Source organism: Physeter macrocephalus, chromosome 20 (genome assembly GCF_002837175.3).
Source record: "Physeter macrocephalus isolate SW-GA chromosome 20, ASM283717v5, whole genome shotgun sequence".
NCBI lineage: Eukaryota > Metazoa > Chordata > Mammalia > Artiodactyla > Physeteridae > Physeter > Physeter macrocephalus.
In genome coordinates, this window is record NC_041233.1 from 75632633 (window position 1) to 75659854 (window position 27222).

General features: G+C 42.1%; 1 protein-coding gene across 5 annotated transcripts in view; it reads left to right on the forward strand.

Moving 5' to 3' along the window:
• The first annotated feature begins 57 nt into the window (after positions 1-57).
• Positions 58-27222, forward strand: part of ACADSB (acyl-CoA dehydrogenase short/branched chain) — a 39983-nt gene continuing 12818 nt past the window's right edge. For 2 of the 5 annotated variants that reach the window (XR_003677791.2, XM_024121239.3), the window contains exons 1-7: positions 62-213; positions 18401-18560; positions 18774-18874; positions 21696-21902; positions 22456-22626; positions 23717-23842; positions 25024-25116. Coding sequence is in view for 4 of the 5 variants with exons in the window: in XM_024121239.3 (XP_023977007.1) it covers positions 172-213; positions 18401-18560; positions 18774-18874; positions 21696-21902; positions 22456-22626; positions 23717-23842; positions 25024-25116 (900 nt within the window). In the remaining variant the exon portion in view is untranslated. Of the gene's footprint in view, positions 214-5119; positions 5241-7315; positions 7458-18400; positions 18561-18773; positions 18875-21695; positions 21903-22455; positions 22627-23716; positions 23843-25023; positions 25117-27222 lie in introns of all 5 variants that reach the window. The other 3 variants (XM_028482136.2, XM_028482135.2, XM_024121240.3) reach the window with 3 other exon arrangements.

The following is a 27222-nucleotide window of genomic DNA, read 5'->3' on the forward strand; positions in this document are numbered from 1 at the left end:
GGAGAGGGAGCTGTTTGTCTCTCTCGGCCTTCCGTAAGGGCTAGGGGGCGGGACAAGGGAGTTGTGTGGGCGGGGCTCTGGCTCCACCCGGCCCCAGGCATTGGTGTGCGGCCCGGAGGATTGCCTGAGCCGCTTCCCGGGATCCTTGACGGCGCTTGTCCTGGGGCGCAGATGGAGGGAGCCACAGTTCGGCTGCTGCGCGGCGGCGCGCTGGTGAGTGTGCTCGCAGCGGGCGTTTTGGGGGCCCCGGGTGACCTTGGCCCCGGCAGCGGGGTCTTCCCCTGACGGGACTGGGGCGCCCGGTCCACATCCCGGGCCCGCGCTTTCCTCCCTCCGCCGGGTCTGTCTCTCAGACCCCTCACCGCAGGCCGGCCACGACCCCGACCTCTCTCCAGGCCTCTAGCCGAGCCGGCCTCAGTTTCTGTAAGGAGGGCTGGGAGTGGCAGCTGGTGAGAAGGGGGCTAGGGGCTGGTCTAGAAGCTTCTTTGACGGAGCAATCACCTTGCATGGAGTCGGAGAGACACAGCTGCAAGATATCTTTTGCAGGCCATTGGGTCCTGAAAGCTACCGAGTCTTGAATCTTTCGAGGCATTTTGTAGAGATGTCATTTCTCTGATGTCGTTTTTCCCCGATGATTGCATTTCACCGCCCAACCTTTCCCCAAAAAGATTGTTGAAATATGAGCAGTCTCATTCTGTGCAGTGTTCGCCCGTCCTCCTTTCCTCCGCCCTGCTCCAAAGTTAGGAAGGGACCTCGGACTTGGTCGGAGTTACCGGCCAGAAAGACAGTTTCTTCTGCCCCGCATTTCACAGTTGGGACATTACACCTTGCATGGTTAGGCTCACTGTAGCACTGGGGAACTCTTTCCTGTCTCACTTATTAGAACTTGAACTGAAACCTGCCTTCCGGGAATATCCAGCTGTACCTAATTCTGCTCTCCGGACCTGCAAAAACTGTTGATTCTTGCACAGCTCTTGGCGTCGGGTTCTCGTTACACTGAACATTCAGCCCTTCATCTTATGGCATGCTTTCCAGAACTGTCACACATTTGAATACATTCCCCTTTGTCGGTACATTTTATGGGAATTTTCCCACTGCTGGTTGTTTGTTTTTTATATTTATTTGCATTTATCTTTGATGAGTTAAAGGCTCTTTGCTCTTTTAATGTGCTGCTCAGCGGCAAGGTTCTTTTTGTTTCATTAGAGATAATTGATTTAGAGATAATTAATGTTGTTTGACTTTTACAGGCTTGGGGTATTAAGGAAATTAGTAAAATCATATTAGTGTATTGTTGCAAAGAAATAACGTTTTTATGATTACTGTTTTATAACTTGTGTAATAGTTTAGCAAAGAAAGTTCCCCGTATTTCACAATTTGAGTCCCTCTTGTTCTAGAGCCAGCATTTATTGACCACATACTGTGTGGCAGGCATGTGCTCGCTGCCCCACCTGTATCATCTCGTTTAATTCTCACAACCATTCTAAAAAGTAGTTTAACCTTTCAGATGCAGAGGCTCACGTTGAAAAAGATTAAGTGACTTGCTCAAAGTCACTCAACTAGAAAGTGTTAAAGGTGGTGTTCTAACTCTGGTCTGTTTCTAAATTTCACCTTCATGCACTCCTGCCTCTCCTTTCTCAGAGATATCAAAGACCTATTGTTTGGAATTTTTGGTTTTATTGTGGCTTTCAGTCTTGCTTAGCTTTTAGAGCTCTTTTGCATAAGTTAGCAAATGTGATTGATGGCATGTTGCCTGTAACACAGAACATGAGTTCTGCAGGCGAATTGCTCAGGTGTGAACCCAGGCTCTGTCACTTCCTACTACAATAATCATGGGCAGCTTACTTAACCACTTTGGTTCTTCGTTTCTTGATCTGTAAAATGGGGAGAATAATCGTACATATACCCATGGGGTCGTTGTGAAGATTCATATGTAGGTATGAATCACTTAAAATAGCGCCCAGCATAGAGTCAGCTGTCATTAAACGTTAGCTTATTATTGCCATGCGTGAGATATTGCCAGTGCTAAACAAATAGCTTGGACAGGTATGCTTACAGGAGGTGGGGCTTGAACTGAGCGTTAAAAGAAGGGATGTCTTAGGTTTAGGTAAAGCCGCAGAGGAATGAAGATTCCAGGCCAAGGGTTGTATAAGCAAAGGTGTAGAGGTAGGAGTATACTCTGCTGTTTGAGGAATAATTATGCCAGGATAGCTGATGTGATACATTTGTAGAGGGTTGGAATGAATTCAGCTGGCAAGACCCTAGCATGTTCAGGGGTTAGGTCCATGCTTGTTCTTATAACTGCGTGTAGCCCAAACAGGGTTGCCCACAGTCACGCATAACAGACCTTTTGTTTACTAAAACACAGTCATTTATGTTATTACTCATCAGTACAGAAATGACAGTGTTTCTTTATAATTTGTTTACCATCCTTCTTTCTCTCTAGTGCCAGGAAGACTAACCATAAAGATCTTCTCTGGCAGCCGTAAGATTCTCTCTCCTTTCTCTCAGGATCCTCGAATACTAACCCTATCTTGGGCTCCATTTGTCTTGATTCCTTTTTTCCTAAGTGCTAGACCAGGGTTTCTCAATTTTGGCACTGTTGACATCTGAGGCCAAATAATTCTCAATTGTGGGAGGCTGTCCTGTGCACTGTAGGATGTTTAGCACCCGGGAGTTGTGACAACCAAAGGCAGAATTGCCCCTGATTGAGTACCGCTGGTGTAGACCTGTACTATTGTGTGCTCCAGAAGGGTGGGAAGAAGGGGCCATTCTCCTTACTACCTGGTAAAAAACTCTCAACCTATTTGCTCTACCCAGTTTGTTGACTATACGAATTGATCTTCAAAATTCCAGCAGGAGCGGTTGAGATTCTGAGGTGCTGTTTGCCAAAGAGTTTTACAAGCTAAATGGTCAGTAGCTTGCAGAAGGAACTCAAAAGCACAGGTACCACTTAGACCCATTTCAAAAGTTCACCTGTGGTGTAATGAGGCCCGCAGCTAGGGCGATACTACTGACGGTTAGTGAGGAAGATACATTAATAAAGACTTGAGAAGAGCTGATAATTACCTTGAGATGGAGGAATTAGATGGACTCCACATTTTCTAAATGGAGTGGCTTAGTGATGGGCAAAGATTGGGATGTCTGGAGGAAACGTAGTTTAGGGGGAACAGAAGGAAAATTAATTAATTCTCTTTTAGACTTTAAAAAGTGTCAGTGAAATGTACCCCTGGAGAGTTTTGGAAGCTGGGCAGGAGGAGGTTCTGGAGACCAGCAGAAAAATAAGAGCTAGAGAAGTAGGAGACAGACAAAGCCACAGATGAGTGATGGGGCATCTGAGGGAATGAAAGCACAGGAGGGTACAAGTCAGCCTTTGGAGTACATTACAGACCATTCTGGGTAAATGTTGAAGAAAGGCAAAGCAAAAGGAGAATAAATGTAGGATATCAGAGGAGGCTTTGTGTCAAACATGCTTTATTCAGAATTGGAGCAAAAGAAGGAGAGGGATATTCCAGTCCTTTCTTAAGAGCAAAAGTACAAGCAGAGTCTGTGCCATGTAAAGGAAACAACCCAAGGAAAGCAGAGGCAGGTGTTTTTTGAGAAGTTCAAAATACAGCCCCCTAACCCAGGGTCAATTTATGGAGATTGGATTGAGAATTGAGGCAACGTGTGAACTTGGTCCATCGAGCTGTGAAGAACTGCTTGAGGTTCTGGTGCTCCCTTGCCTCAGTTTGGTATTCACCTGGGGGCACTGGAATGTGCCACACCTGGTCTGGAACTCAGGTGTCCTTACTTCCATCTTAAATGTTCTTTCTGCTACCAGCCTGGTTTCCCTGAAAAGGAGGGTGGGTCAAAGAAATTCCCAGTACCTGGTAAGGTATTGGACCCAAGTTAATTGCACAATTTTTAAAAAAAGTTCATTAATAATCCCATCTTTTAAGATTCCTCTGGAAATAAAGGGAAGTTAGTCTCTGGTTTCGTTTTTGTACACTGGTAGTTTGGGAAAGAGAACTTGCTGACTTGGCTAAGGTCACACGGAAGGCAAACAGGTCTCCTCTACGCTGGTTCCTGGCACTGTGCCCTGTCTTGGTTTATTTAGCCCACTCCCGAGGCAGTCTACTATTCTTCTAGAAGGTGGTGATATTATTAGGAACTACTAGTGGCTGGAATGAGGAGCCTGAGACTAATGGAAGGGAAAGGTTACCTGTTTAGTAGTTTTCGAGAACACCTGAGAACAGAAGCTACGGTTTCGGGAGAAAGCAAGCAGGGATTAGAGAGATTCTGGTGCCAAAGTTTTGGCTCGGGCATATGAAAACAAAAACGATCAACCTTTTTTGGTGGGGGTGGAGGGCTGCGTTGGGTCTTTGTTGCTGCACGCGGGCTTGCTCTAGTTGCAGTGAGCATGGGCTACTCTTGGTTGTGGTGCACGATCTTATTGCAGTGGCTTCTCTTGTTGCGGAGCACGGGCTCTAGGCACGCGGGCTTCAGTAGTTGTGGCTCGCGGAGCGCAGGCTCAGTAGTTGTGGTGCACGGACTTAATTGCCCTGCGTCATATGGGATCTTCCTGGACCAGGGCTTGAACCCGCGTCGCCTGCATTGGCAGGCGGATTCTTAACCACTGCGCCACCAGGGAAGTCCCAGGATCAACTTTTAAAATCTAAAGTCAGGTATGCAGTACTTAAGTCAGATCTTAAAATGGACATCCCAGGTTTAGTCAGAATTCAGTAAAGTTTTGCTTAGTAGAAGACTGGGAGTCCTTGAACTATTAAGGCATAGAGAAATAAGCATTGTGTAATTTACTGAACAGAAGAACATATAAACCCTGGAGGATAAAACAGCATTAATAAGTATAGGGGAGGAAAACTGTTCCCCTTTTCCCTTCTAGGTTCTTCAGCTGGTCTAATAATTAAATTGGCATGACAGATTAACAGGAGAAAAACAAATTTTGTACTTAAGGGAAGGGAGCCCATAAAAAATATGAGACTCAAAGAAATGACCAAAACCTGCGGCTTTTATGCTCTTTAGACAAAGAAACAGTACATTTGTGAAGAATTGACGAGAAAAAGAGGTTTGGGCTTGGGGTAGCTAATTAGTGAAGAAGTAACAAGCTTTGTTTATACAGCCTTCTCTGCCCTCAATTCCCTGTCTCTGGTGATGAGGATGCCTTCTACCCTCCTGGTACAGGGAGAGTACCTTTCACAAGGGAGATTATTTCCTGTTTTCAGCGGGGACAGAGGAGGTCAGTATCCTTCTTGCACTGCTATTTCTTAAGTATCTTTAATTCAAAATGATCAGTGTGGGGGCTTCCCTGGTGGCGCAGTGGTTAAGAATCCGCCTGCCAATGCAGGGGACGCGGGTTCGAGCCCTCGTCTGCGAAGATCCCACATGCCGTGGAGCAACTAAGCCCGTGCACCACAACTACTGAGCCTGCGTGCCTAGAGTCCGTGCTCTGCAACAAGAGAAACCACCACAATGAGAAGCCCTCACACCGCGATGAAGAGTAGCCCTCTGCTCGCTGCAACTAGAGAGAAAGCCCGCTCACAGCAACGAAGACCCAACGCAGCCAAAAATAAATAAATAAATAATTTAAAAAAATGATCAGTGTGCCAGGGTGGCATATTCTGCTCCCCTTTATAAGCAAATCCTCATCACACCTCCTCCTCCTCCTCATTCTTTGCTATAAGGGAAATTTGCCTCGGCATGACTCTGCCTAACTCGGCACCTAAGGCGGTAGGAGAAAGTGTGTCCAGTGTAGTTCTGACATCTGCTGATTACACAATGAGCCACAGCTGTCAAATCTAAATTCTGTATTAAATATTGGCCTATTGCAGAACTGTTTATATGCAATGTTAACCCTTTTACATCCACGGAGCATAAAAACATCAGGAAGTCACTGTTCTCATTTTGCTTAGGTTAACTACCCTAAAGCGGTAACAAGCAACGAGCATAGTTAAGCACATTGGTGTTTAATCTCGTGTTTATTATATAAAAACTTGGCATGAAGGACCTTCTTTCTACTACTACTTCCTTTTAGGAATACCTCCTAAATATATGTCCTTTAAACAACCAGTACACAGTGTTTGACATAAGAAATAAAATGTTTATGTATTCATTAATTCTTCTAAATCATTGATACAATTCTCGTAAGCCATACCAATTCCTATAATTTTAAAGCTACAACATTTGGTTTCTCTAAAGGAATTTAATTTACTTCTTTGGGTGTGGGGGAGGAGTGATACAGTTCTTTAAAACTATTTATTTTCAGTAGATAATTGTAGAATCTCATGAAGTTATAAGAACTAATACAAAGAGATCCTGCACACCCTCTATCCAGTTTGCCCCAAAGGTAACATTGTACAAAACTATAGTACAGTATCACAACCAGGAAACTGACATTGATGCAAACCAGTTTTACACATAAATTTATACACTTCTGTGCAGTCTTATCACGTGTAAAACTGATTTAAATCTCAGGGGGACTTGTTTCAAAGACACTAATAGAGTCATTGGTAAAAGTTCCCAGGATAAACTAGTTTCTTTAGTTTAATTATGTATAACTATATTTTGCAGTTAGGTTCTTAAGAAGTCCTTAAAAGTGTTCTGTAGTGTGATGCTGAACATATTATTTAAGACCTACGTCTAGCATTTTTAAAAACAAGCCTGCTTTGAAAGCCCAAAGAATACGTGGTTCAGGTATTTATTCATTTTAAAACATCTTAACATCAAAATTTTTATTATTAAATATTTCTAATAACACAGGTAAGTGTGGGAAATAATATAACTGGCACCCATTTCCACACAACCTGCTTTTGCTGTCTTTTTTTTTTTTTTTTTTTAAGAAATAAAACAATTCTGACATAAACCCTGCACTTCCACCCTCTCCACAGAAGTAACTTGTAACCGGGGCCCAGCAGTGAGGCCAGTTTTGGATCACAGGACCAGAGATCAGACAAAAGGTAGCTGATCTCACTCAGTTTATTGCACACAATTAGCACACGACACGGGTTAGTCAAAGTAGGGAAACTAGACAGGGGGATAACAGGCCCTCCCAGGAGAAGTCTGGAAAGGAGGTGTCTCAGCATGAGTGACAGTCCTGGTCCAGCAACGGGTGTGGAGACAAGCATGGAGGCAAAGTCGCCTTCTGCTTCAGCAGGGCCTTCTGGCAGCGTCCATCTGCAACAGCCCAGCAGCGTGGAGTCGGGTCCTCCAACCAAGAGCCTTCAAGTCATCTCTGTTCTTTCTAAGGAGTCGGCCAGTAGGTGTAATGGTCACGGTGCTCAAGGGGTCATGTCTCCAGCAGTTGCTCCTTCTGTTTCAGTGATGTCTTTCCTCAGGATTTACCAGACAAATTCCTTAACACTCTTAATTTATCACGCTGAGACGCTGGGACTCCACATTTTCTGCCATGACTCCATCTTGACTTACTGAACATACCTTAACTCCTGTGAGTTTCACACAAGGTGAGTGGGAACCCTAACACAAGAGAAATCACAACATAACGACACTCCTGAGGCTGATGTGTATGCTTCCTGTTTGTTTTTAGACTACATCTGTGTGTATCAATGAGAATATATACTAACATTTGGTGTGTTTTTAAAGTGTGCATAAACGCCGTCTTCCTGAATAAATCCTTTTGCAAATTACTTTTTGTGCTTAATATATTTTCGAGACTTATCCATGTTGATATATGTAGCTCCCTAGTTCACTTTAACTGCTGTAAAATATACTGTTAAATCAGTATATCACGACTTATGCATCCTTTGTTGATAATTAGATTCTTAGTTTTTCACCATTTCAGATGTCATTTCATTCTTTGCATGTTTGTAATTGTGCTTATGAATTCAAATGGAATTGCTGGGCCTTAGGGCATGTATGTCTTTATCTTTACTATCACTTAGGGCAGTAATTACATCAGTTTTTACACTAACCCATAAAGTATAAGAATCCGTCCATTCCCTTCCACCCACTACAACAGCTTGTTAAAAAAAAAAAAAAAAAACTAGTTCATGACCCTTTTAAAGGATGGTAAAGAAGACTTTATTCAGGAAGGGACTACTGCACTGGGGTTTTGCAGTAGGGATGTGAGATCAAGCTCAACTCCAAATACAAGGACAAGTGGATATTTATAGCCAAGAAGCAGGGTGGGGGTCAGTGGGTAGAAAATTAAAGAAAACAGCAGAAATAAGGGGGATTCTTGCTAGACCCACGCTCTACAGGATCTTGCCAAAGGTGGACCAAAGTGATGAGATACCAAGGATAGGGGATTTTCATTAATCTGTCCCAGCAGGATTCTTACTAAAACTGGATAGAGCGGCACTTGAACTCAGCCCAAGGTTGGGACCTAGTCAGAAAGAGGAGCTCCACTCCTTTGGGTAAGGAGAGTCTTTGTCAGACTTCCCCAACACTTCAGGGTCCAATGGGGGGCAGGGGAGAAGCGAGAGGAGGCTGAGGAACGTGGGGCAGGAACGAATGGGAAGAGAATGAGGAGAGCTGAGTGTCCTGGGAGTCGGAGAGATGGAGCATCTGAAAGGAGGGGGCGCTCAGCTGAACTGAGTCAGCTGCAGTGACTAAATTGAACTCCGAAAAGCATGGAGATGTTTGATCTTGAAGGGAGGAGATTCTGGTGGTTGGGGTGGGCTGAGGAGTGAAGTAGAGACAGCTAGTAGAGCAACTCTTCAGCAATGTGTGGCTGTGAGGGAAGGAAGGAGAGGCTGGTCACCGGAGGCAGTTGCCAGACTCAAGGATGGCTCACATGGTCAGAATTAGAGCAGGGAGAAATGGAACAAACATGGAAGACAAAAGTATGGCTGAGCATCTTGCAGAGGTTGGAGGGGCGGGATCCAGAGAAGAGGTAGAGGGACTGGCCTTAGGAGGGAAGAGAAAAAATAGGTGCGGGTGCAGGACAATGTATGGGGTTGGTGGTGAAAAGTTGAGGCGGTTCCCATTTGTTGGCATTTATTTTCTCTAGTAGAAGGGGTTATAAGCTGCCAGTGAGGGGTGAAGCTTTGAGTGCTCTGAGATCATCATTTCAGAGAATGAGAGATCAGGTTGAGGTTGGTGACTATAAAGCTGTGAGTGTGTGTGTGTGTCTGTGTCTGTCTTCTGGATGCAGGCTCGAAAAAGGTAATCATTGGACACATTCTTGGTTAAGAGTCTTGATTGTACTTGCAACGAAATAGGGGAAGGTGTTGATTACAAAGGGGGCAACATGAGGGAATTGGGGGAGTGATGGAACTATTCTGTGAGGAATTGTGTTTGGATACACAACTCTGAATTTGTCAAAACCCATGAAACCATACGCCACAAAGGTGAATGTTATTTTATATATAAAAATAAAATCGAACCAGCGTGTAGCCGGAAGATGGAATTCAGGCTGTGGTAAATGAATCTCACTGTATTACAAGTTCTGATGTTGTGATTTATAATAATGTTAAAAAACAAAATTCAACCAAGTAAATTTGAAGATCTAACTGGCTTTATTCAGTGGTTATGAATTGGGTGGCATCCCATCTAGTAAATAGAAGGTCATTCTTAAGAGCTGTTCAAAATGGAAGGGTTTTATATAAACAGGGTTGGGCAAACGAAAAGAAAGGGCTGTTTGGGGTCAGGACATCTGGGAGAAGGCGTGCACCCAGGTGTTTTTTTTTCTTTTATCAGGTACGTTGCTGCTGCTTCCTCTTGGTGAGGGGGATGGAGAGGGGCCCAAGTGACAGACAGTCTCATTGGTACTGACCAGAAAATTCCAAATTGGTTGATTAAGATTATACTTCCGGGGAAGGTCAAAACTGCAGTTAGGTCGTGTATTAAATCTAGGTTTGATATCATGCACTTTAGCACAAGTGATGCCATTTTGGACCTGTGGTTTTTCTCTGTAGCAATAAATGTATGTTTTGGTCTTTCAACACGGGCCTGGCTCACAGCTCCCCAAAACTTTGGGATTTCTTAGGTAACAAGAGCAACGGGAGCATCTTTTGTTATAATATTTGGTCTCTTGTCCTCAGTTCCGGAAATCACTTCTGAGCCATAAAGGTTAAATGGGTGTCTTGTTATTCAAAACAAGCTCCTTTCAACCACTCCTGAGTTTATGTTAATGAGGTGACTTGGGAAACACCCAAGAATGGGGGCTGGTTGCCAGGGGAATGAACCACAGGTTTGGAGAGTTGGAACTTTGAGTCCCACTCAACCTACTGGGAGGGAAGAGGGGCTAGAGGTTGAATCAGGGGTCACATGAAACCCCCATGGAAATCCAGAAGGACAGGGTTCTGAGTTTCCCAGTTGGTGAGTACATTGAGGTGCTGTGAGTGTGGTTCTCTTGGAAAGAGAGCATGGAAGCTCTGATACCTGTCCCCATATCTTGCCCTATACATCTCTTTATCCTGTTACCCGAAAAACTGTTCACCTCTTGGTGGGTGTCGAGCCAGAAGACACAATTGTGGACTGTATGGGAAGATGCAAGAATCTGGGCTCACTGAAATGATTCCTTTGATGTGCACCTCAGCTAGCCGGGACCACCATCCTGTATTTTCACTTCCTGAGTTTCCTCAGGGCTCACCGTAGGGAGTGGCTGCCGTCTGATGGCTGCTAGGTGGCAGGTATTCTTTTTTCCTGAGTTCTCTCAGGGCTCACCAGCTCGCTTTGGAGGGCTGTAAGCGCTGATGACTGACATCCTTTGTTTTCCATTTCTCACAACCAAGCCAAAGATCAGGAGAAGGAAGGATTTATTATTTGCTGCTAAGTAAGGAGATCTTTCCCAACAGCAAAATTGGGGAAGTTTTACGCTAAGGGTACCTGCATATTCATGAGGGGGCTCGAGCAGAGGAGAATTAGCATAGAATTGGGGCAAAGGTTGATAGAGTCCAAGCTTTAGTTGACTGAAGGGTCAGAAAAGGTCAACATCTTGGATGGGGCCCTTAGTTCCTGCAGAACTCAAAGATATGTGTCAGTTTGTTATGTGTATCCCTTGAAGAGGACCTTGGGACTATTTTATCACTGATCTATGGATTCTTGACTTCTTTTCCTTTTTTCCTGCATTCACTCACTTTCCTTAAGATCGTTAGTTACTGAGACATGTTGTAGTGCAAGCATTGTGGCCAAGCTTAGATCACGAAATGGCTTAGGCCAAAAGTGGCTTCTCATGTCCAGAAAGCCATGCCTGGTTCTCTCTCTCTGGGGATCCCCTACTCTATCTGCTTACAATCTGGCTGTTCCCGAGTAGTATCCTTTTATAATAAACCGGTAATCCCATAAGTAAAATGCTCTTCTAAGTTCTCGAGAGCTGCTTTAGCAAATCAGATGAACCCAAGGAGGGGGGCTGGGGACTTCCCATGTATAGCTGGTGGGTCTGAAGCCCAGGTGATAACCTGGGCTTGCACTTGGTGTGTGGGCCGTCGTGGGGCTGAGCCCTTAACCTGTCTGATCTGACACTGTGGTCTCCAGGTGTCACCCAACTCTGGGGCATAGAGTTTGCCTTACAGATTGCGGTGAATTCCTCGCTTTCTGAGGTTCCCAAAATACCTTGAGATTTTTGCACCTGTAAGGAGGTGGCCTTCCTAATTTCCCTGATAAAGCTGCTGGGAACCTAAGAGTTTCCAGTCTCTGGAGGGATTAGACAGAGAGAAAAAGTAAATGTTTCAATTCTGCTTACAAATGGATAATTTAGCAAATTGCTGTAAGTCATAATGAGCTTAAGGGAAAGGTTTCCTTATATCTGGAAAAATACGGATTAAAAGCCAGTAGTATTTCAGACAAAACCAAAAAATTATAACCATATTCAGTTTACTCAAGTTTATGTAACTAATCCTTTTTTGTTAACAGTTTTATGAAATCAGAGTTTCCATTAGACTTTGTGAATATCTTACCTTATGATTTAAATACCTTACCTTTGTGAATATCTTATCCTATGATTTAAAAGTTATCAAAAACCTGTACTTGTCAAGAAGTCCTTTCTATGAATCTTCTTGAAGATGAAGCAGTTTTGCAGAGCATCAGTTTAAGTGCCTTTGAATGATAAGGGACTTAAAAAGGCAAGGTTAAAGATCTGATTACAATGTTTTTGACGAAGAAGCTTAACCAAGTTGCTGTGACATACACGACATTTTAAGATAACAACTAGAATTATAATATACCAGGTTGTATCCAAATTTCAAAAATTTTATATAATTTTTGGAATGTCTGTATTAATAGCATTTATCCATACGGTATATTCTAAATAGTTTTATCACTCATGTGATAATGCTCTCCATGTAATTTAACATACCAAATGATACTGTTAAATAGTTCTCTCTGAAATGCCTCAAGGCCCCTCTGAAACATCCCGAAGTTAGCTGGAGGGCACAGGAACTTTAAATAGATATTTGAGAAGTTTGTGAAAGATATCAAAAAGTTTCAAAACTCTAGATAACCAAAGTGACAAAAGATTTCAAAAGCAAATACAGATCACTTAAAGGCAAAGAAACTCACACAATCTGTTATCAAAAGCAGCTATCCAAGGAAACTTTTTTCTCTTAACAGGCAGAGAAAACCAAGTTCAGTCCTTACTTACTGGTCCTGGAGCTCATAAGCTCATCCAAGTGCACATTTCCATTTCCACTGACCAAAAGTGAAAATTGGCAGCTGGCCAAGCAGGGGGAGAGGCAGGGAGAATCCCTGGAATTAACAGTTCCTTCCAGCAGCTGCTGGAACTTACTTGAGAATCCCCTGTCAGGGCTTGCTAGCCAAGAGCGGCAGGTTCACCGAGGTCAACCCTGCAAGTCACTGCAGCTAGCTGGCAGCTCCAACTCAGGATTGCCAGAAGCAACTAGACGCCCCAAGAGCGCAGCCGCACGTTGGGTGCCAAAATCTGTTAACTGAACTCGGGTTCGGGTGCTCGCCACTTAAAAGCCAGTAATTGAGAGGCAAGTGTCAGAAGAAAGGAAAGATGCTTTAATCAGAAAAGCTGGAAATCTGGGGAAAAGGTGGGCTCATGTCCCGAGACCTGCTCTGAAGATTCTGCTCAGCCATGACAGTTTTTAAAGGGAAAAGTGGGGGAAGAATCTCCGTGAATCATTGAGGCAGGAGGTTGGATTCTGCATCATTCTCCATTGTGTGCAGGCTGTCTGGTTCTCTTCAGATGTTATCTTGCCCAGTGATCTGCCTGCCTGCAGGATTGCTATGGAGGATGTTGGGGGTAGAGAGCTAGTTATTCTTTCTAGGAAAAGAATCAACAGGTTAGGCAAGGCATGGTGTGCATTCAGGAGAGCATAAGCCAGGAGTTAGGTTAAATTGCCTAGTGCTCTCATTCCTGTATTTAGGGTTTTGAAGGTTAGAGGGGGACAGGAATGGGGCAAAAGAGCTGCTTTCACAGGTAGATAGTGTCAGAATTGAGTTGAATAGTAGGACACTCAACTGGCGCTGGAAAACCGCTTGTTGGTGTGGGGAAGCCTCTCGAATGTTGGAATTGGTCCCAGAATCATTACAAGTGAATCACACAACCACACTGAGATACAGGGGTGGGGAAGAAGGAACTTTCAGAAACAATGTTTTGACTGGGAACCATGAGGCTAAAAAAGACAGAACTGGACGCAAGCACTCTGATGAATTTGATTCTCACAGTGGTGTGTAGCAGTTCTGAAATGATTTTATTTGTGGACTAGGTTTGAATAAGCAAATTCATCCTAGATCATGAGTCATAGCCAGGTTTCTCACTGTCAGAAGTTACCATAAGAAAATCTGGCTAGAATGAACCCTGTGAACTCTGGTACTAGAATGGAATCAAAATATGAAAAGAAGACTATACATTCATGCACACGTGCAGTGAGGAGAGCCAGGAGGGCACATGTGGTGGGAGCCAATGACTGTCGGGGTTTAAGGTGAAGCCCTCTTGTTATATCAGAACTTGTCCTTTGGAAAAGCCGAGGTGGGTCTTCCCAGTTGATTGCAGCACGTCTCCTGTGTCTTCTTTTTACCATTCAGACATGCAAAAGCTTCTTGACTTGAAGCACTTTAAGGATGTTTCAAACAGTACTTTGTCAGCTGGAACGTAATGGAGAAGGATTGTGATTCACTCAATGAGTTTAGCCAAAGTTTCACCAGGACACTCAGCAGTCAGGTGTTCTTAACCTTGTTTTGTGCCATCTGTGGAAAGTAGACAGCAGTGTAGTCGAGTTTTTAGACTTTTTCTCAAAATGTTTTAAAATGCATAAAGTTAAATATATAGGATCATAGAGGAAATCAGTTACAATAAAAGTGATAAAAATATTTTACATTGCGATATAGGACTATGTGCTTCTTAAATAAGGCCTGACAGCAGTTTGAATAACTACTATAATTTTGAAGTAGTGGTGAGCACCAACAATATTTTCAACTGTTGTTTGATATCAAAATATCTGGGCTTCCCTGGTGGCGCAGTGGTTGCACGTCCGCCTGCCGATGCAGGGGAACCGGGTTCGCGGGCCACAACAGTGTGAGGCCCGCGTACCACAAAAAAAAAAAAATAAATAATAATAATAATAATAAATAAAAATAAAAATATCTGTAATTTCTTTTAGTGACAGTCACAGATAACTCAGTACTCCTGTAACTTCTTGCCTACATTCATAATCAAAGGGAATGCTACATTTCAGTTAGAGGTTCGTGAAATAAAATACAGTTTTTCCCCCATCCAAGTTTGTGGACTTTGTTGTTCTGCCTTTAGGAGTCTGCAGACCCCAGATTTGATCATCAGGACTTCTAAGTGCAACAGAACTCTAGGCAGTTGAGTAGGAAACAGATCAGACTCAAGCTTCGAAAAGTATTTGGCAAGGCATAAATAACCATTATTCCGTTCAAGTAGCAATAGCTGCTCTATACAAAAAAATGTGATGATGTGGTACAATGGCTTATAACTGTGGAAAATCATTTTGATGGAGTGGGCGCCAAATCTGCAGAGGCTGAGGTCAACACTGAAGGGCAGGGGACAGTTGAAAATCATCGTGGAAACCTTGAGCTGAGCTTTTAAAGGCAAGACAAGGAAACATCTCCTTTATTAAAAACTGTCATGTCAAAAGGAAATTTTTTTTCCGCCAAAAAGGATAGGTGTTATCTTTCAATGCTTCGGTTAAAAATGGATTCCATTCACTTAGCATATATAGCCACTGTATTTTATGATAAGTATCTTCAATAATCTCCCCCTATACTTGTATACCACTTTTTAAAGTACATTTTCATCTCTTATCTTGTGTCTAAAGTAATTCCTATGCGTTGAACAGTCATCTACTTTGTCAGTAGCAATATTGAGACTAAGGGGGTCACAATTGTGTCAGCAGGGAAAAATGGGTGTAGTGAGACCCACTGGCTTGTTTCTCAGTGCTGGGCATTCTGCTAAAGATAAACTTCGGTAGAAAGGTGATATATTGACAAAGAGACACAACGAATTCTGTAGTGAGTTTAGTGAAGTCAATCTCCCCTAGAAATAAGAAATGTGTGCAATGTATTGCAGCTTTTGAAATGTAATAGGCAGGTTTCATGAGCATGTTGTGGAGAAGATGGCCTGGCCCATTCTTTCATTCATTTGGATACATATTGAGGGCCCCATCCAGCCATTGAGCAAAACCGCACCCACACTTAGTTGCATCCGTTCTCCCACTCTTTTCCTCTCTTTGTGCTTTGCTGCTACTAGTGCAAAGTTTTCGTGTCCCAGCTCTGTCTTTTAATGAGAAAAAAATGTTCCATGCAACTTTGCCCTGAATTATCTGTCTCCTTATTCTCAAAACAAAATTAGCTAGAAAAATTGAGACAGACACTTTTTTTTTTTTCTGACTGGCCAGTGTTCCTTTTTCCCAGGTGAATCCAAAGGAGAATATATCTAAGACACAGAACTGCAAAGATTGACCAATATATAGGAGAGATCAACAATGGTTTCAAATATGGTGACTCTTGCTTCTTTTTTTCTCTTTTTATCAATAAGCTTTTCAGTGTACACTCAAAACTATTGAGAAAATATATTGCAGCATATTGCTACATTTGCTTTTTAATCTGCAAAGCTTGGCTTTGTTTCTTGCCTGTTCCATGAACTGTATCTTGTCCTAACTAGATCCTAAGCTGCTCAGAAGCTGGTGAACTTCATCCCTACATGTGCTCTCAGGCATTTGACAGATGCTCAGTGTATTCTGGGTGTTCTTTGGTGAATGAAAGGAAAACACTAGTTTTTTAAACAGCTTTATTGATATATAATTTACAGAGCAATATAATTCACTATTTTTAAGAGTATAATACAGTGGTTTTCAGTAAATATACAGAGGTGTGCAGCCATCACCACTATCCCGTTTTGGAACATTTCCATCACCCCAGAAAGATCACTGTGCCCTTTTGCAGTCACTCGTCATTCTTACCCGGAGCCCCAGGCAACCAGCACTCTACTTTGTGTCTCTATGGATTTGCCTGTTCTGGAAATTTCTTATAAATAGACTCATATAATATATGATCTTTTGTGGCTGGTTTCTTTCACTTGGCATGTTTTTGTTTTGTTTTATATTCAGGGAAAGACTAATTCCTCATTTGTTTCCCCTGCACTAGAATTCTACAGAATAATATTGGGAAGGGATAACAAGCATTCGAAATTGGATGGTCTCTTTTTTCAACAAAATTGTAGCAAATCCTTTGCTGACTTTGGGGCCCTGCAACACGGGGACACACTAATGGCAGGAAGAGCTAGCTTTGCAGTTTAACTAAGTTACAACCATGACTCCTTCTGTTATGACCACCACTACTATATTCTTAGGGATCAGAGTAGAATTAGTCAGTACCGTTTGCTGAGCTCTTACTGTACGGTGGGTACCACACTAAACCCTTGTTGTGGATTACTTCATTAATCCTTACAAAACTTTCCAAAAGGTTATTATCCACGTTTTACAGGGAAGGAAACTAAGACTGAGAGATTTTAACTGAGAGGTTAAAAACCACTTGCCCAAGATCACATAGTTAGTAAATATCAGACTGAAACTAGTTCTTTCAGGCTCCAGAGCCCATTTTCTTCTTAACCCATATGCTCTCTTACTAATGAGAAGCTGAAAAAACAAAACTGGCCATGGAAACCAAAAAAGCACAGCCGCTTGCAGCCAGGCAGGGTGGGCTGGGGTGCTCTGCTCCCTCAGTTGCCCCTGTGCCCTCACTCATTCCTACCCCACGAGAGAATTCTCTTCACGGTACTCTTAGAAGTCCGGTTTCCTTGTCCAAGAAGTTAGAGAAATGTGACATTTTAAGAATGAGTTCCGGGCTTCCCTGGTGGCCCAGTGGTTGAGAGTCCGCCTGCCGATGCAGGGGACACGGGTTCGTGCCCCGGTCTGGGAAGATCCCACATGCCGCGGAGAGGCTGGGCCCGTGAGCCATGGCCGCTGGGCCTGCGCATCAGGCTCCGCAACGGGAGAAGCCACAACAGTGAGAGGCCCGGGTACCGCAGGAAAAAAAAAAAAAGAATGAGTTCCACCTCGAAAGTTCTGTTTCCTTGAAGGTAGAAGTTAATTATCTGGGAAATGTGTTTATTCAGAACAGCTCATTGCCGGATAAAGGAGATATATGTTAACAAACCAATTTGTGATTTTGGTTACAAGACGGTGAATCTTAAAATAATGTGCCAGGTTAATCTCCCTTATTATTATGATTTTTTTATAAATTTATTTTATTTATTTATTTTTGGCTGCGTTGGGTCCTTGCTGCAGTGTGCGGGCTTCTCATTGCGGTGGCTTCTCTTGTTGCAGAGCTTGAGCTCTAGGGCGTGCGGGCTTCAGTAGTTGTGGCTCACGGGAAGAGCGCAGGCTCAGTAGTTGTGGTTGTGGCACATGGGCTCAGTTGCTCCACGGCCTGTGGGATCTTCCCAGACCAGGGCTCGAACCCATGTCCCCTGCATTGGAAGGCAGATTCTTAACCACTGTGCCACCAGGGAAGCCCCTCTCTGGGTTTCTTTCTCAGAAAAATAGAGGCTGGGGTAAAAGGTCTTTAAGGACCTTTCAACTTTAAAATTCTGTTAAATTTTTTTAAATTAATTAATTAATTATTTTTGGCTGTGTTGGGTCTTCGTTGCTGTGCGTGGGCTTTCTCTAGTTGCGGCAAGCAGGGGCCACTCTTCGTTGCGGTACACGGGCCTCTCACTGCCGCGGCCTCTCTCGTTGTGGAGCACAAGCTCCAGACGCGCAGGCTCAGTAGTTGTGGCTCAGGGGCTTAGTTGCTCCGCGGCATGTGGGATCTTCCCAGACCAGGGCTCGAACCCATGTCCCCTGCATTGCAGGCAGATTCTCAACCACTGACCACCAGGGAAGTCCCAATCTCCCTTATTTTGCTGAAAGAAGTTATAAGAATGGGTTATAAAGTTATTCCCAAAGAAACTGATGTTCCAGTACTTTTCTTCCCTTTTGTGTGTGTGTTCCTTATTCAATGGGGACTGTTCCTACAGCTAAGAAGAAACTTCCCAATTTGCCCGTCTTCCTGGAAAAATCCTCCTCATGTCCTAAAATCTTCCCAGTCAGAAGCTGGACTCAAAACAGCAAATAAGGGCCCACCCTCTGCCCCTCTGCAGACATTTACAGATGAGGAGATGATGATGAAGAGCACAGGTGAGTGAACTTCTCAGTTTCACCACAGTATTCCTCTGGTCATGACTTGGGCCTACAGTGTGAGATCACATGACATGTGACATGATTGGGAGAGGTGTTCATCTAAGTTTGTGAATGGAATTTTTGACATTAATTCAAAAAAATTTTTTGGAAAAAAGTAATACATGTCATACTAATAAAATAAAGACTTACCAGTATTTTTTTTCCCTACAGTTAAAAAATTTGCCCAGGAACAAATTGCTCCTTTGGTTTCAAAGATGGATGAAAATTCAAAAATGGAAAAATCAGTAATACGAGGATTATTTCAACAAGGGGTATATAATTAATGATTCTTCCAATTTCAAACTTTCATAAATACCTTCTAGTGTTAAAATGTATGCATACTTTTAAATTTAGGAGTTACAATGATAGCATAATTTCCTAATCAGAATTATCTGGGATCTCTTTTAGATTGAGATCCTAGTTAAAAATTTTTAATTGAATTAACATTTTATATTAGAAATACTGTGCTTTTTAAGTAAAAGGCTAGAAACAAGAGTGATTTCTTTAGACCAGAGGTATTCAACTGGGGGCTGTTCTTGTCCCCCCAAGGACATTTGGCAATGTCTGGAGACACTGGCTGTCACAACTGGGTGTGCTGCTGGCATCTAGTGAGATAGAGGCTGGAGATGCTGCTAAATATCCCACAGTGCACAGGGCAGCCTGCCAAGACCGAATTATCCAGCTCAGCAATGCCAAGGTTAAGAAACCCTACTTTAAACTTCATACCAGCACATCTACCTGAATCCTTATGTATGTGGAAAACTTAAAAGCAAGAGGTGGTATCTGAATTCCACATTAACCAGGGCAGCCGATTTCCAAGGGAGAGGTTATCAGCATGGGAGCCCCAAGGAGAACATTTCAGAGCCACTGCACTCTGCATCTCTCCCTTCTCTATAGGTGTGAAGATTTTGTATTTGGAATACCAAGGCTATCCCAGAACTAATAGCTCCTACTCAGAGCCATTGGCTTAAATCTTGTCCTGTTATCCTGTTTGAAAATTAGCCTTTTCCACGTAACTGTTTTATTTCTTTTTTAAATAATTAATTAATTCCTTAATTTTTGGCTGCACTGGGTCTTCATTGCTGCGTGTGGGCTTTCTCTGGTTGCGGCGAGCGGGGGCTACTCTTCGTTGCAGCGCGCGGGCTTCTCTTTGTGGTGGCTTCTCTTACTGTGGAGCAGGGGCTTCAGTAGTTGTGGCTCACGGGCACTGGAGCGCAGCCTCAGTAGTTGTGGCTCACGGGCCTAGTTGCTCCGCGGCATGTGGGATCTTACCGGACCAGGGCTTGAACCCGTGTCCCTTGCGTTGGCAGGCAGATTCTTAACCACTGCGCCACCAGGGAAGGCCCCCTGTTTTATTTCTTACTGTTTAAAAGATACCTGCTTTTTTTTTTTTTTAATACCACGTATTGTAGTGATTTTTCCACCTTTCTTTTAGCAATGAAACTTGGGAAAATGGAATCTTATGTGGAGCCACAGTGGGTCAAACAGCATCTGTGAGTCCACTTCTCAGCCAGATTTCGTCTTCATTGTTTGCAGAACCTCTAGGCTTCTCTGAGAGGTCTTGAGCAACACTCTCCCGAGGGGCAGTTCTTGCAGACAGGGTCACACGCAGCGACGAGTTGCCTGCCACCTCCACAGCTGCTCCTGCCTGGATGTCGTACCCCGTGGAGGGTCTGCGTTGCACATGCTGCACCAGCTATTCTCGGCCTCATGTGACTCCTAGCTTCTGTTGTCCCACTTCTATGGAGGTCACCTGCCATAATAACTGACAGATATTTCCAGTGTAGGGGAAATTGGTGACCTTTTTAGAGAAGCAGTGTCTCTGACAGCTGTTAAAGATATGATAGTCCGGGCTTCCCTGGTGGCACAGTGGTTAAGAATCTGCCTGCCAATGCAGGGGTCACAGGTTCAAGCCCTGGTCCGGGAAGATCCCACATGCTGCGGAGCAACTAAGCCCGTGCGCCACAATTACTAAGCCTGTGCTCTAGAGCCCACGAGCCACAACTACTGAGCCCATGTGCTGCAACTACTGAAGCCTGTGCTCCACAACAAGAGAAGCCACCGCAACGAGAAACCTGTGTGCCACAACTAGAGAAAGACTGTGCACAGCAACAAAGACCCAACGCAGCCAAAAATAAAAATAAATAAAATAAATAAATTTTTAAAAAAAAAGATGTGATAGTCCGATATTCTTATGCTGGCCCCAGTCTTCAGGCACACCCCAACCCTGGAATTCTTCCTCATAGAACATGATTTCTGGTACTCTCAGCCTTTCTGTCCTCCCCCATGTGGTTCTAACTTCATATCAGCTAAGTTTCCCATCAGATTAGAATACAACAGCCACACCCAGGCTGCAGCGTGTGTGACTCGAGAGTGCCTGGAGAGGATAGAAAGAAGCATTGCCCTTTTACCTGTTCACAGCTTTGTGTCTTGAATTACGTGTGCACACATTCTGTTTCTGAAATGAGGACACTTAAAAATAGAGTGTTACGGACGTTTCATGTTCCAGACTTAGGACTGGTTACTGAACAGTCAGGCAGTTACTGGAAAGCCTTGACCAGTATTTGGCCATGTTTACCAGGCACCTGGGCCTTGTCTCGTGTGGTTCTAGGAAACACCACCACATGTGGTCTGCTAACCGTCTGGACTTGCTAAAATAGCCCTAAAGGAGTGGTCGTTCAATTATTATCTCGGCTGAAAGAGTCAAGGTGGGGGGCTGACTCAGAGAGATTACGCTAAATGAAACGATATTCCACTGCTTTCTTCAGTTTCCTAATTATATATTTTCTCACTATTCCATTCCAGTATCCTTCAAAGCATTTTACCTCTCTTATTTTTGTTTTTTAGATCCCAAAAGGAAACAAATGATAGTTCCAGCATGTAATTTTATCCTTTGCAAATATATTTAGTTTCTGTTATAGATTTTTTTGTTACTTAGAGTGAAAGAGCCATACCAAATTAAAGTAAGATATACATACAGAATTTTTAAATTAAGCCGATGTGGTTACAAATTATTTTTGAACTTGTTCTTGCAAGGAATTGTCCCATATAAAAATAGCTTTCTTAATCTATGTTTCCTTATTTTTCCTTTAGTTGATGGGTATTGAAATTGACACAAAATATGGAGGAACAGGAGCTTCATTTTTTTCCTCTATCCTAGTGATAGAGGAATTAGCCAGAGTTGATGCCTCTGTGGCTCTGGTATGTGACATCCAGAACACAATAATTAACAGGTTAATTGGAAAATACGGAACAGAAGAACAGAAGGCTATCTATTTGCCCAAGCTAGCTACAGAACAAGTGAGTTGAGATGAGTTATTGAAATGGATCTGATCTTTTCTAAATATAGAATATTTTCAGGAGAAAAGCAGCCGCAGTGTTGGCTTTTCTATTCAGGACCACAACACAGCACCATTAATAACTCAAGCATTGCTCAATAAATTAATGCTACTAGAAAAATACACTCTGCCTCTCTCATTTGCCACTTGGAAATTTAGGGAACTATCATTGGACAATAAAATTATTTCTTTTTTGGTCCCAGTTATATTGTCTAATACCTTTGTTGGTAGTTTCATTTACATTGAGATGTATTTCTCCTGTAATTATGAAAACCAATTTAATTAAACTTAACTTTGAGTATGAGTGCTTAGGTCTTTAAGTCTGCCTTAGACAAATAGTGGGGTATAGTTTGGAAAATAATACTGTCAGAATACCGTTACTATTTTGATACGTACAGGCTTTTAGAAGTAGCTAAAAGCTTGATTTTCAAATGTTTATTTTGCTATAAGTGGGTATTTGCTATGTAAAGTATAAATATAGGTATTAATTTGGAATTTTTTCTTTGCATGTGTAGATGGGAAGTTTCTGCCTTTCAGAGGCTGGAGCAGGTAGCGATTCATTTGCTTTGAAGACCAAAGCTGATAAAAAGGGAAATTATTATGTCATCAACGGGTCAAAGATGTGGATTAGCAACGCCAAGGATGCCGGGCTCTTCATGGTGATGGCAAATGTAGACCTTACTCTTGTAAGTTTGAAAACAAAGCTGCTCCCCGTTTCCCTCCTAATCTTTTCTCTTCATTTCTTTTTTCCTACTTCCATTTCCTTTTTGGGACTTAGTCTTAAATTCTTCATTCTCCTCAGTACTGAAAAGGTTAAACAACTGACATCTTTTCATCCTCTGATTTACTAATATCCTAAAATAAATATTACAATTAACATGAATAAACATTAGCTACATGGAGGACCATTTAATTAATCTCCTAATCTGTTATATAGGAGGCTAATCTTAAATTTTGTAGAATTTCAGATTTTCTATTTAATAATGAAGAATTTAAGTACCTACTTAATAGTACATTTATTTTTAAAAGTGTTTTATTCAGTTGGAAAATAGACATATAGCAAAATGATAAAGATATCTTGTGTTTTTGGTCTAGTGTAGCATTTAATTGAATTAAATTTTAAAACTAAATTATGTAATAAAATTAAATTTAAAATGTGGAATTCATCATGTAATACTTTGTTGGCACTTAATAATTTTAATAGCCACAATGGTTTCTGAAAGAGTAAAATAAATAGTAAGTTTCTTGATTTTGAACCTAATGTCCTCCCATCCTTCTTGTTTAATAATACACAATTGTTGCAATTCTGAGTCCAATTTTGCAGTTCTGCTAAAGTCTGTTTTGTTTTGTTTTTTTCTTTTTTTTGCTGCACTGGGTCTTTGTCACTGCGCGCGGCTTTCTCTAATTGCGGCGAGCGGGGGCTACTCTTTGTTGTGAGTGGGCTTCTCATTGCGGTGGCTTCTCTTGTTGCAGAGCCCGGGCTCTAGGCGCGTGGGCTTCAGCAGTTGCAGCACGCGGGCTCAGTAGTTGCGGCTCACGGGCCCTAGAGCGCGGGCTCGGTGGTTGTGGTGTATGGGCTTAGTTGCTTTGCAGCATGTGGGATCTTCCCAGACCACGGCTCGAACCTGTGTCCCCTGCATTGACAGGCGGATTCTTAAGCACTGGACCACCAGGGAAGTCTCTAAGGTTTGTTTTTCATTTTCTGTTTACTTTGAACTCTGGAAACAAGGGATCTTATCAGTCAAAGTGGTTATAGCATTTAAATATTCATTTCAGGGGTATAAAGGAATTACCTGCTTCTTGGTAGATCGTGATACTGAGGGCCTTCATATAGGGAAACCAGAGAACAAAATGGGAATCAGAGCTTCTTCTACCTGCCCATTAACGTTTGAAAATGTCAAGGTGGGTATCCTAGATGTGGAATGGCTTTGCCTGGAAGTATAGCTGTGCGAGAAAGGCGTTGCACTATTAGGCGTGCATAGGAGAGTACTTTGTAAAACTCTTGAACGATGATCTTAGGTTAGGTTATGACCTAAATGTACTTCCCACGAGAGTTTAGGCCAGAGGTGGAAACCTGTCTGCCCAGCCCGCGGATTAATCTCATTTATACTTCGTAAACCTGGTACTTGCGCATCACACATAGCTTCCGAGGAGTGTGGTGTCGGCCCAGCAAGGCCACAAGATGGGGGTGTTGCCCAGTGAGAGTGGAAAACGGCCAGGCAGCGCCCACAGTTTAGAGTTGAGTCTTAAAAAAAACGAGGACGAGATAACTAGAATGCTGTGCTTTAGAACTTTACATAGGTCGGACAGGATGTGGTGGATTTTCTACCACTCATTAGAATGTGACCTTTTTGCTCACTGGTGATTGTGTGTGTGCCCATGGGGTGTCATTATGGATGTCATGTGAGCCTCACTACTGCACCCCAGCTGTCTTTCTTCTCCTGATTTCCCTTTGCTTTCTCCATTCTGCCCACTTTCTCTCCTAACTGCCCATATTAAGAAGCTAAGTGTATTTTCTCAAATTACCTAGTCTAGATCTTTTTTCAAGTAAATGGTTGAATAGTTTTATGTATTTCTTATCTCCTCCTTTCTGTTTGGTACACATGCCTGTGTACACACACACACACACACACACACACACACACACACGGCCCTCAACTGATTTTTGTTGTGATAATAGTCTCAACAGAAGAAAGGTTTACTACCCTTATATGTTTTTTGTTATTCCTAATATTTTGTCTTACATTGTAGCATACAGATAAGAGTTCAGGGAAAATTGTTACTCATTTATGTTATTGATTAATTGTATGAGATTTCATTTTTCTAGATTCACCGAACGTCTGTGCTAGGCTCTGGAGGATGCAATAGTGAACAGCATGGACTTGAGTCCTGTCCTTCTGAGAGCATGTGGGAAACAGTTTAGAGGGAGACAGAGACATAGCAGATAATTTTCTTGGAGTTTAATAAGTACCATACTAGAGAATTATCACAGAAATTGGGAGTATATGTGCATTAAAAAATATATTACCAAAATGAATTATGTTAAATTAAATTGAGAAATAACTGCACGTTTTTCTTTTCAGGTTCCAGAAGCCAATATCCTGGGACAAATTGGACATGGCTATAAGTACGCCATCGGGGGTCTTAATGAAAGTAGAATAGGAATTGCTGCACAGGTGAGTCAAATTTTAGCCCTTTAACTTGACTCTTCCACACACAGTCAATTAAAATGTAAAAAGAAAAAATACAGTAAAACCAATGAGTATTTGGAAGCTTGTGAACACAAGATGGCACCCTTCCCTTCCATGAGGTAAAAGAATAGCTTCTGGCTGTGATTTCTTTAAAATTCCACTTTGGTCAATTATATAGTGTCCTGAGAACCAAACAGTGGCTTAGTGGTAACAGTTTTTCTGCTTTGAGAGCATTAAAGTATTATGTAATACCTGGATCGATAACTTCTTAAGTACATTATAGATTAAATGTGGTATTTTTTAAAATCAACTTTTCAAAGTATGTGATTCATTCTGAAATTATTAAAATTAAGAAAAAGTAACATTCTATTGTGTAGTAAGAGTCTCTACAGATAATAAAAGATTTGTTGCTTAGTGTTTTGCATGTGAAAATCAGACAATTTTTTTGATATGGCACTTAAAATGGCAACAATTAAACAGATACGTATGATGAAAACTATTCAATTTTTTACCAAATTTGCCCTTATAGCATATTCAATTTTTCTATTAGGTGATATGTTATTTTCTAGAATCACAAAATGAATAAAGTCTTTGGTTTTATTATGAATTATTTCATTTTTGTAATGTATTTATTTTTAATCAATGAGTATCCAAAATTCAAAAACGTACAGCTTTTACATTTTGAAGATGTTGCATATATTAGCTCTTTGGGGTATCTAAATTGTAATTGTACTCTAGCTGGGTTTTTTTGCTGCTGTTAATTTGCTAACAAAGTATTCTCAGATCAAAACTTAACCTATGGGGGCTTCCCTGGTGGCGCAGTGGTTGAGAGTCCGCCTACCATTGCAGGGGACACGGGTTCGTGCCCCGGTCCGGGAGGATCCCACATGCCTCGGAGCGGCTGGGCCCAAGAGCCATGGCCGCTGAGCCTGCGCGTCCGGAGCCTGTGCTCCGCAACGGGAGAGGCCACGGCAGTGAGAGGCCCGTGTTCCGCAAAAACAAAACAAAACAAGAAAAGCTTAACCCATGTTTCCCACAAAAGTAGATAATAGGTCATAAAGAGATCTGGCTTATCTGTTCTTTTTAAAGTTTTTCTGTGATTCAACTTCATCAGATATGACATTAAAAACTACAACACTGGATTTCCTTGTTCCCAGACCTGTAAATAATATAGATGTCTGGCAGTAAATGCACAGCCTGGGCTTTAGTCTAATTACTCCAAGTTATTTTATAACCAATTAAAAGTTAAGGTCAGAAAAAAAGAGAGAAAAAGGTAAGGTCTGATAGTTATTATTTCTTGGTTAATACCGTGGATGCTTTTTGGAGAAAGAGACACATGCAGCTGTGAACTGGAGGCATCCAACCTCAAGACTCTGTAGTTGTAAAGAATTTAGTTTTTCAGTATTTATAGTGAAAACATTTTACACTGTTTTGGAAAAGCCTGTTTTGGTTGACAACTGATAATTACGATTTTTGTGTCAATATACCATATTGTTGGCATATTGTAAGCTTTAGTTATAAGGGTTTAATGACGTCATCTTCTCTTAATAGCCAAAAGTGCAGTGAGTCGCTGTCTCACTTTAATTTACTTTTGCGGTTTTGTTTTGGTTTGGTTTGGGTTTTGTCCTTTAATTTTTAGCGTAATATTCCATTCTCCAGAAAGTTCAAAATAAAAGGCTAAAGGAAAATTTGAATGAACGCTAATGAAATATTGATAAGTTTGTGGGCGTTTCCCCCCAAAGCTTTAACTATTGATTTTTCTTTTCCTTTTTCTAAAACCTACATGGTTTGACATAATTAGATAGTGATTTTTTTTTATTAGTTATCTGTTTTATACATATTAGTGTCTACATGTCAATCCCAGTCTCCCAGTTCATCCCACCACCACCCTCCCTTTTCCCCACCTGGTGTCCTTACGTTTGTTCTCTACATCTGTGTCTCTGTTTCTGCCTTGCAAACCAGTTCATCGGTACCATTTTTCTAGATTCCACATATATGTGTTAATATACAATATTTGTTTTTCTCTTTCTGACTTACTTCACTCTGTATGACAGTCTCTAGGTCCATCCACCTCTCTACAAATGACCCAAT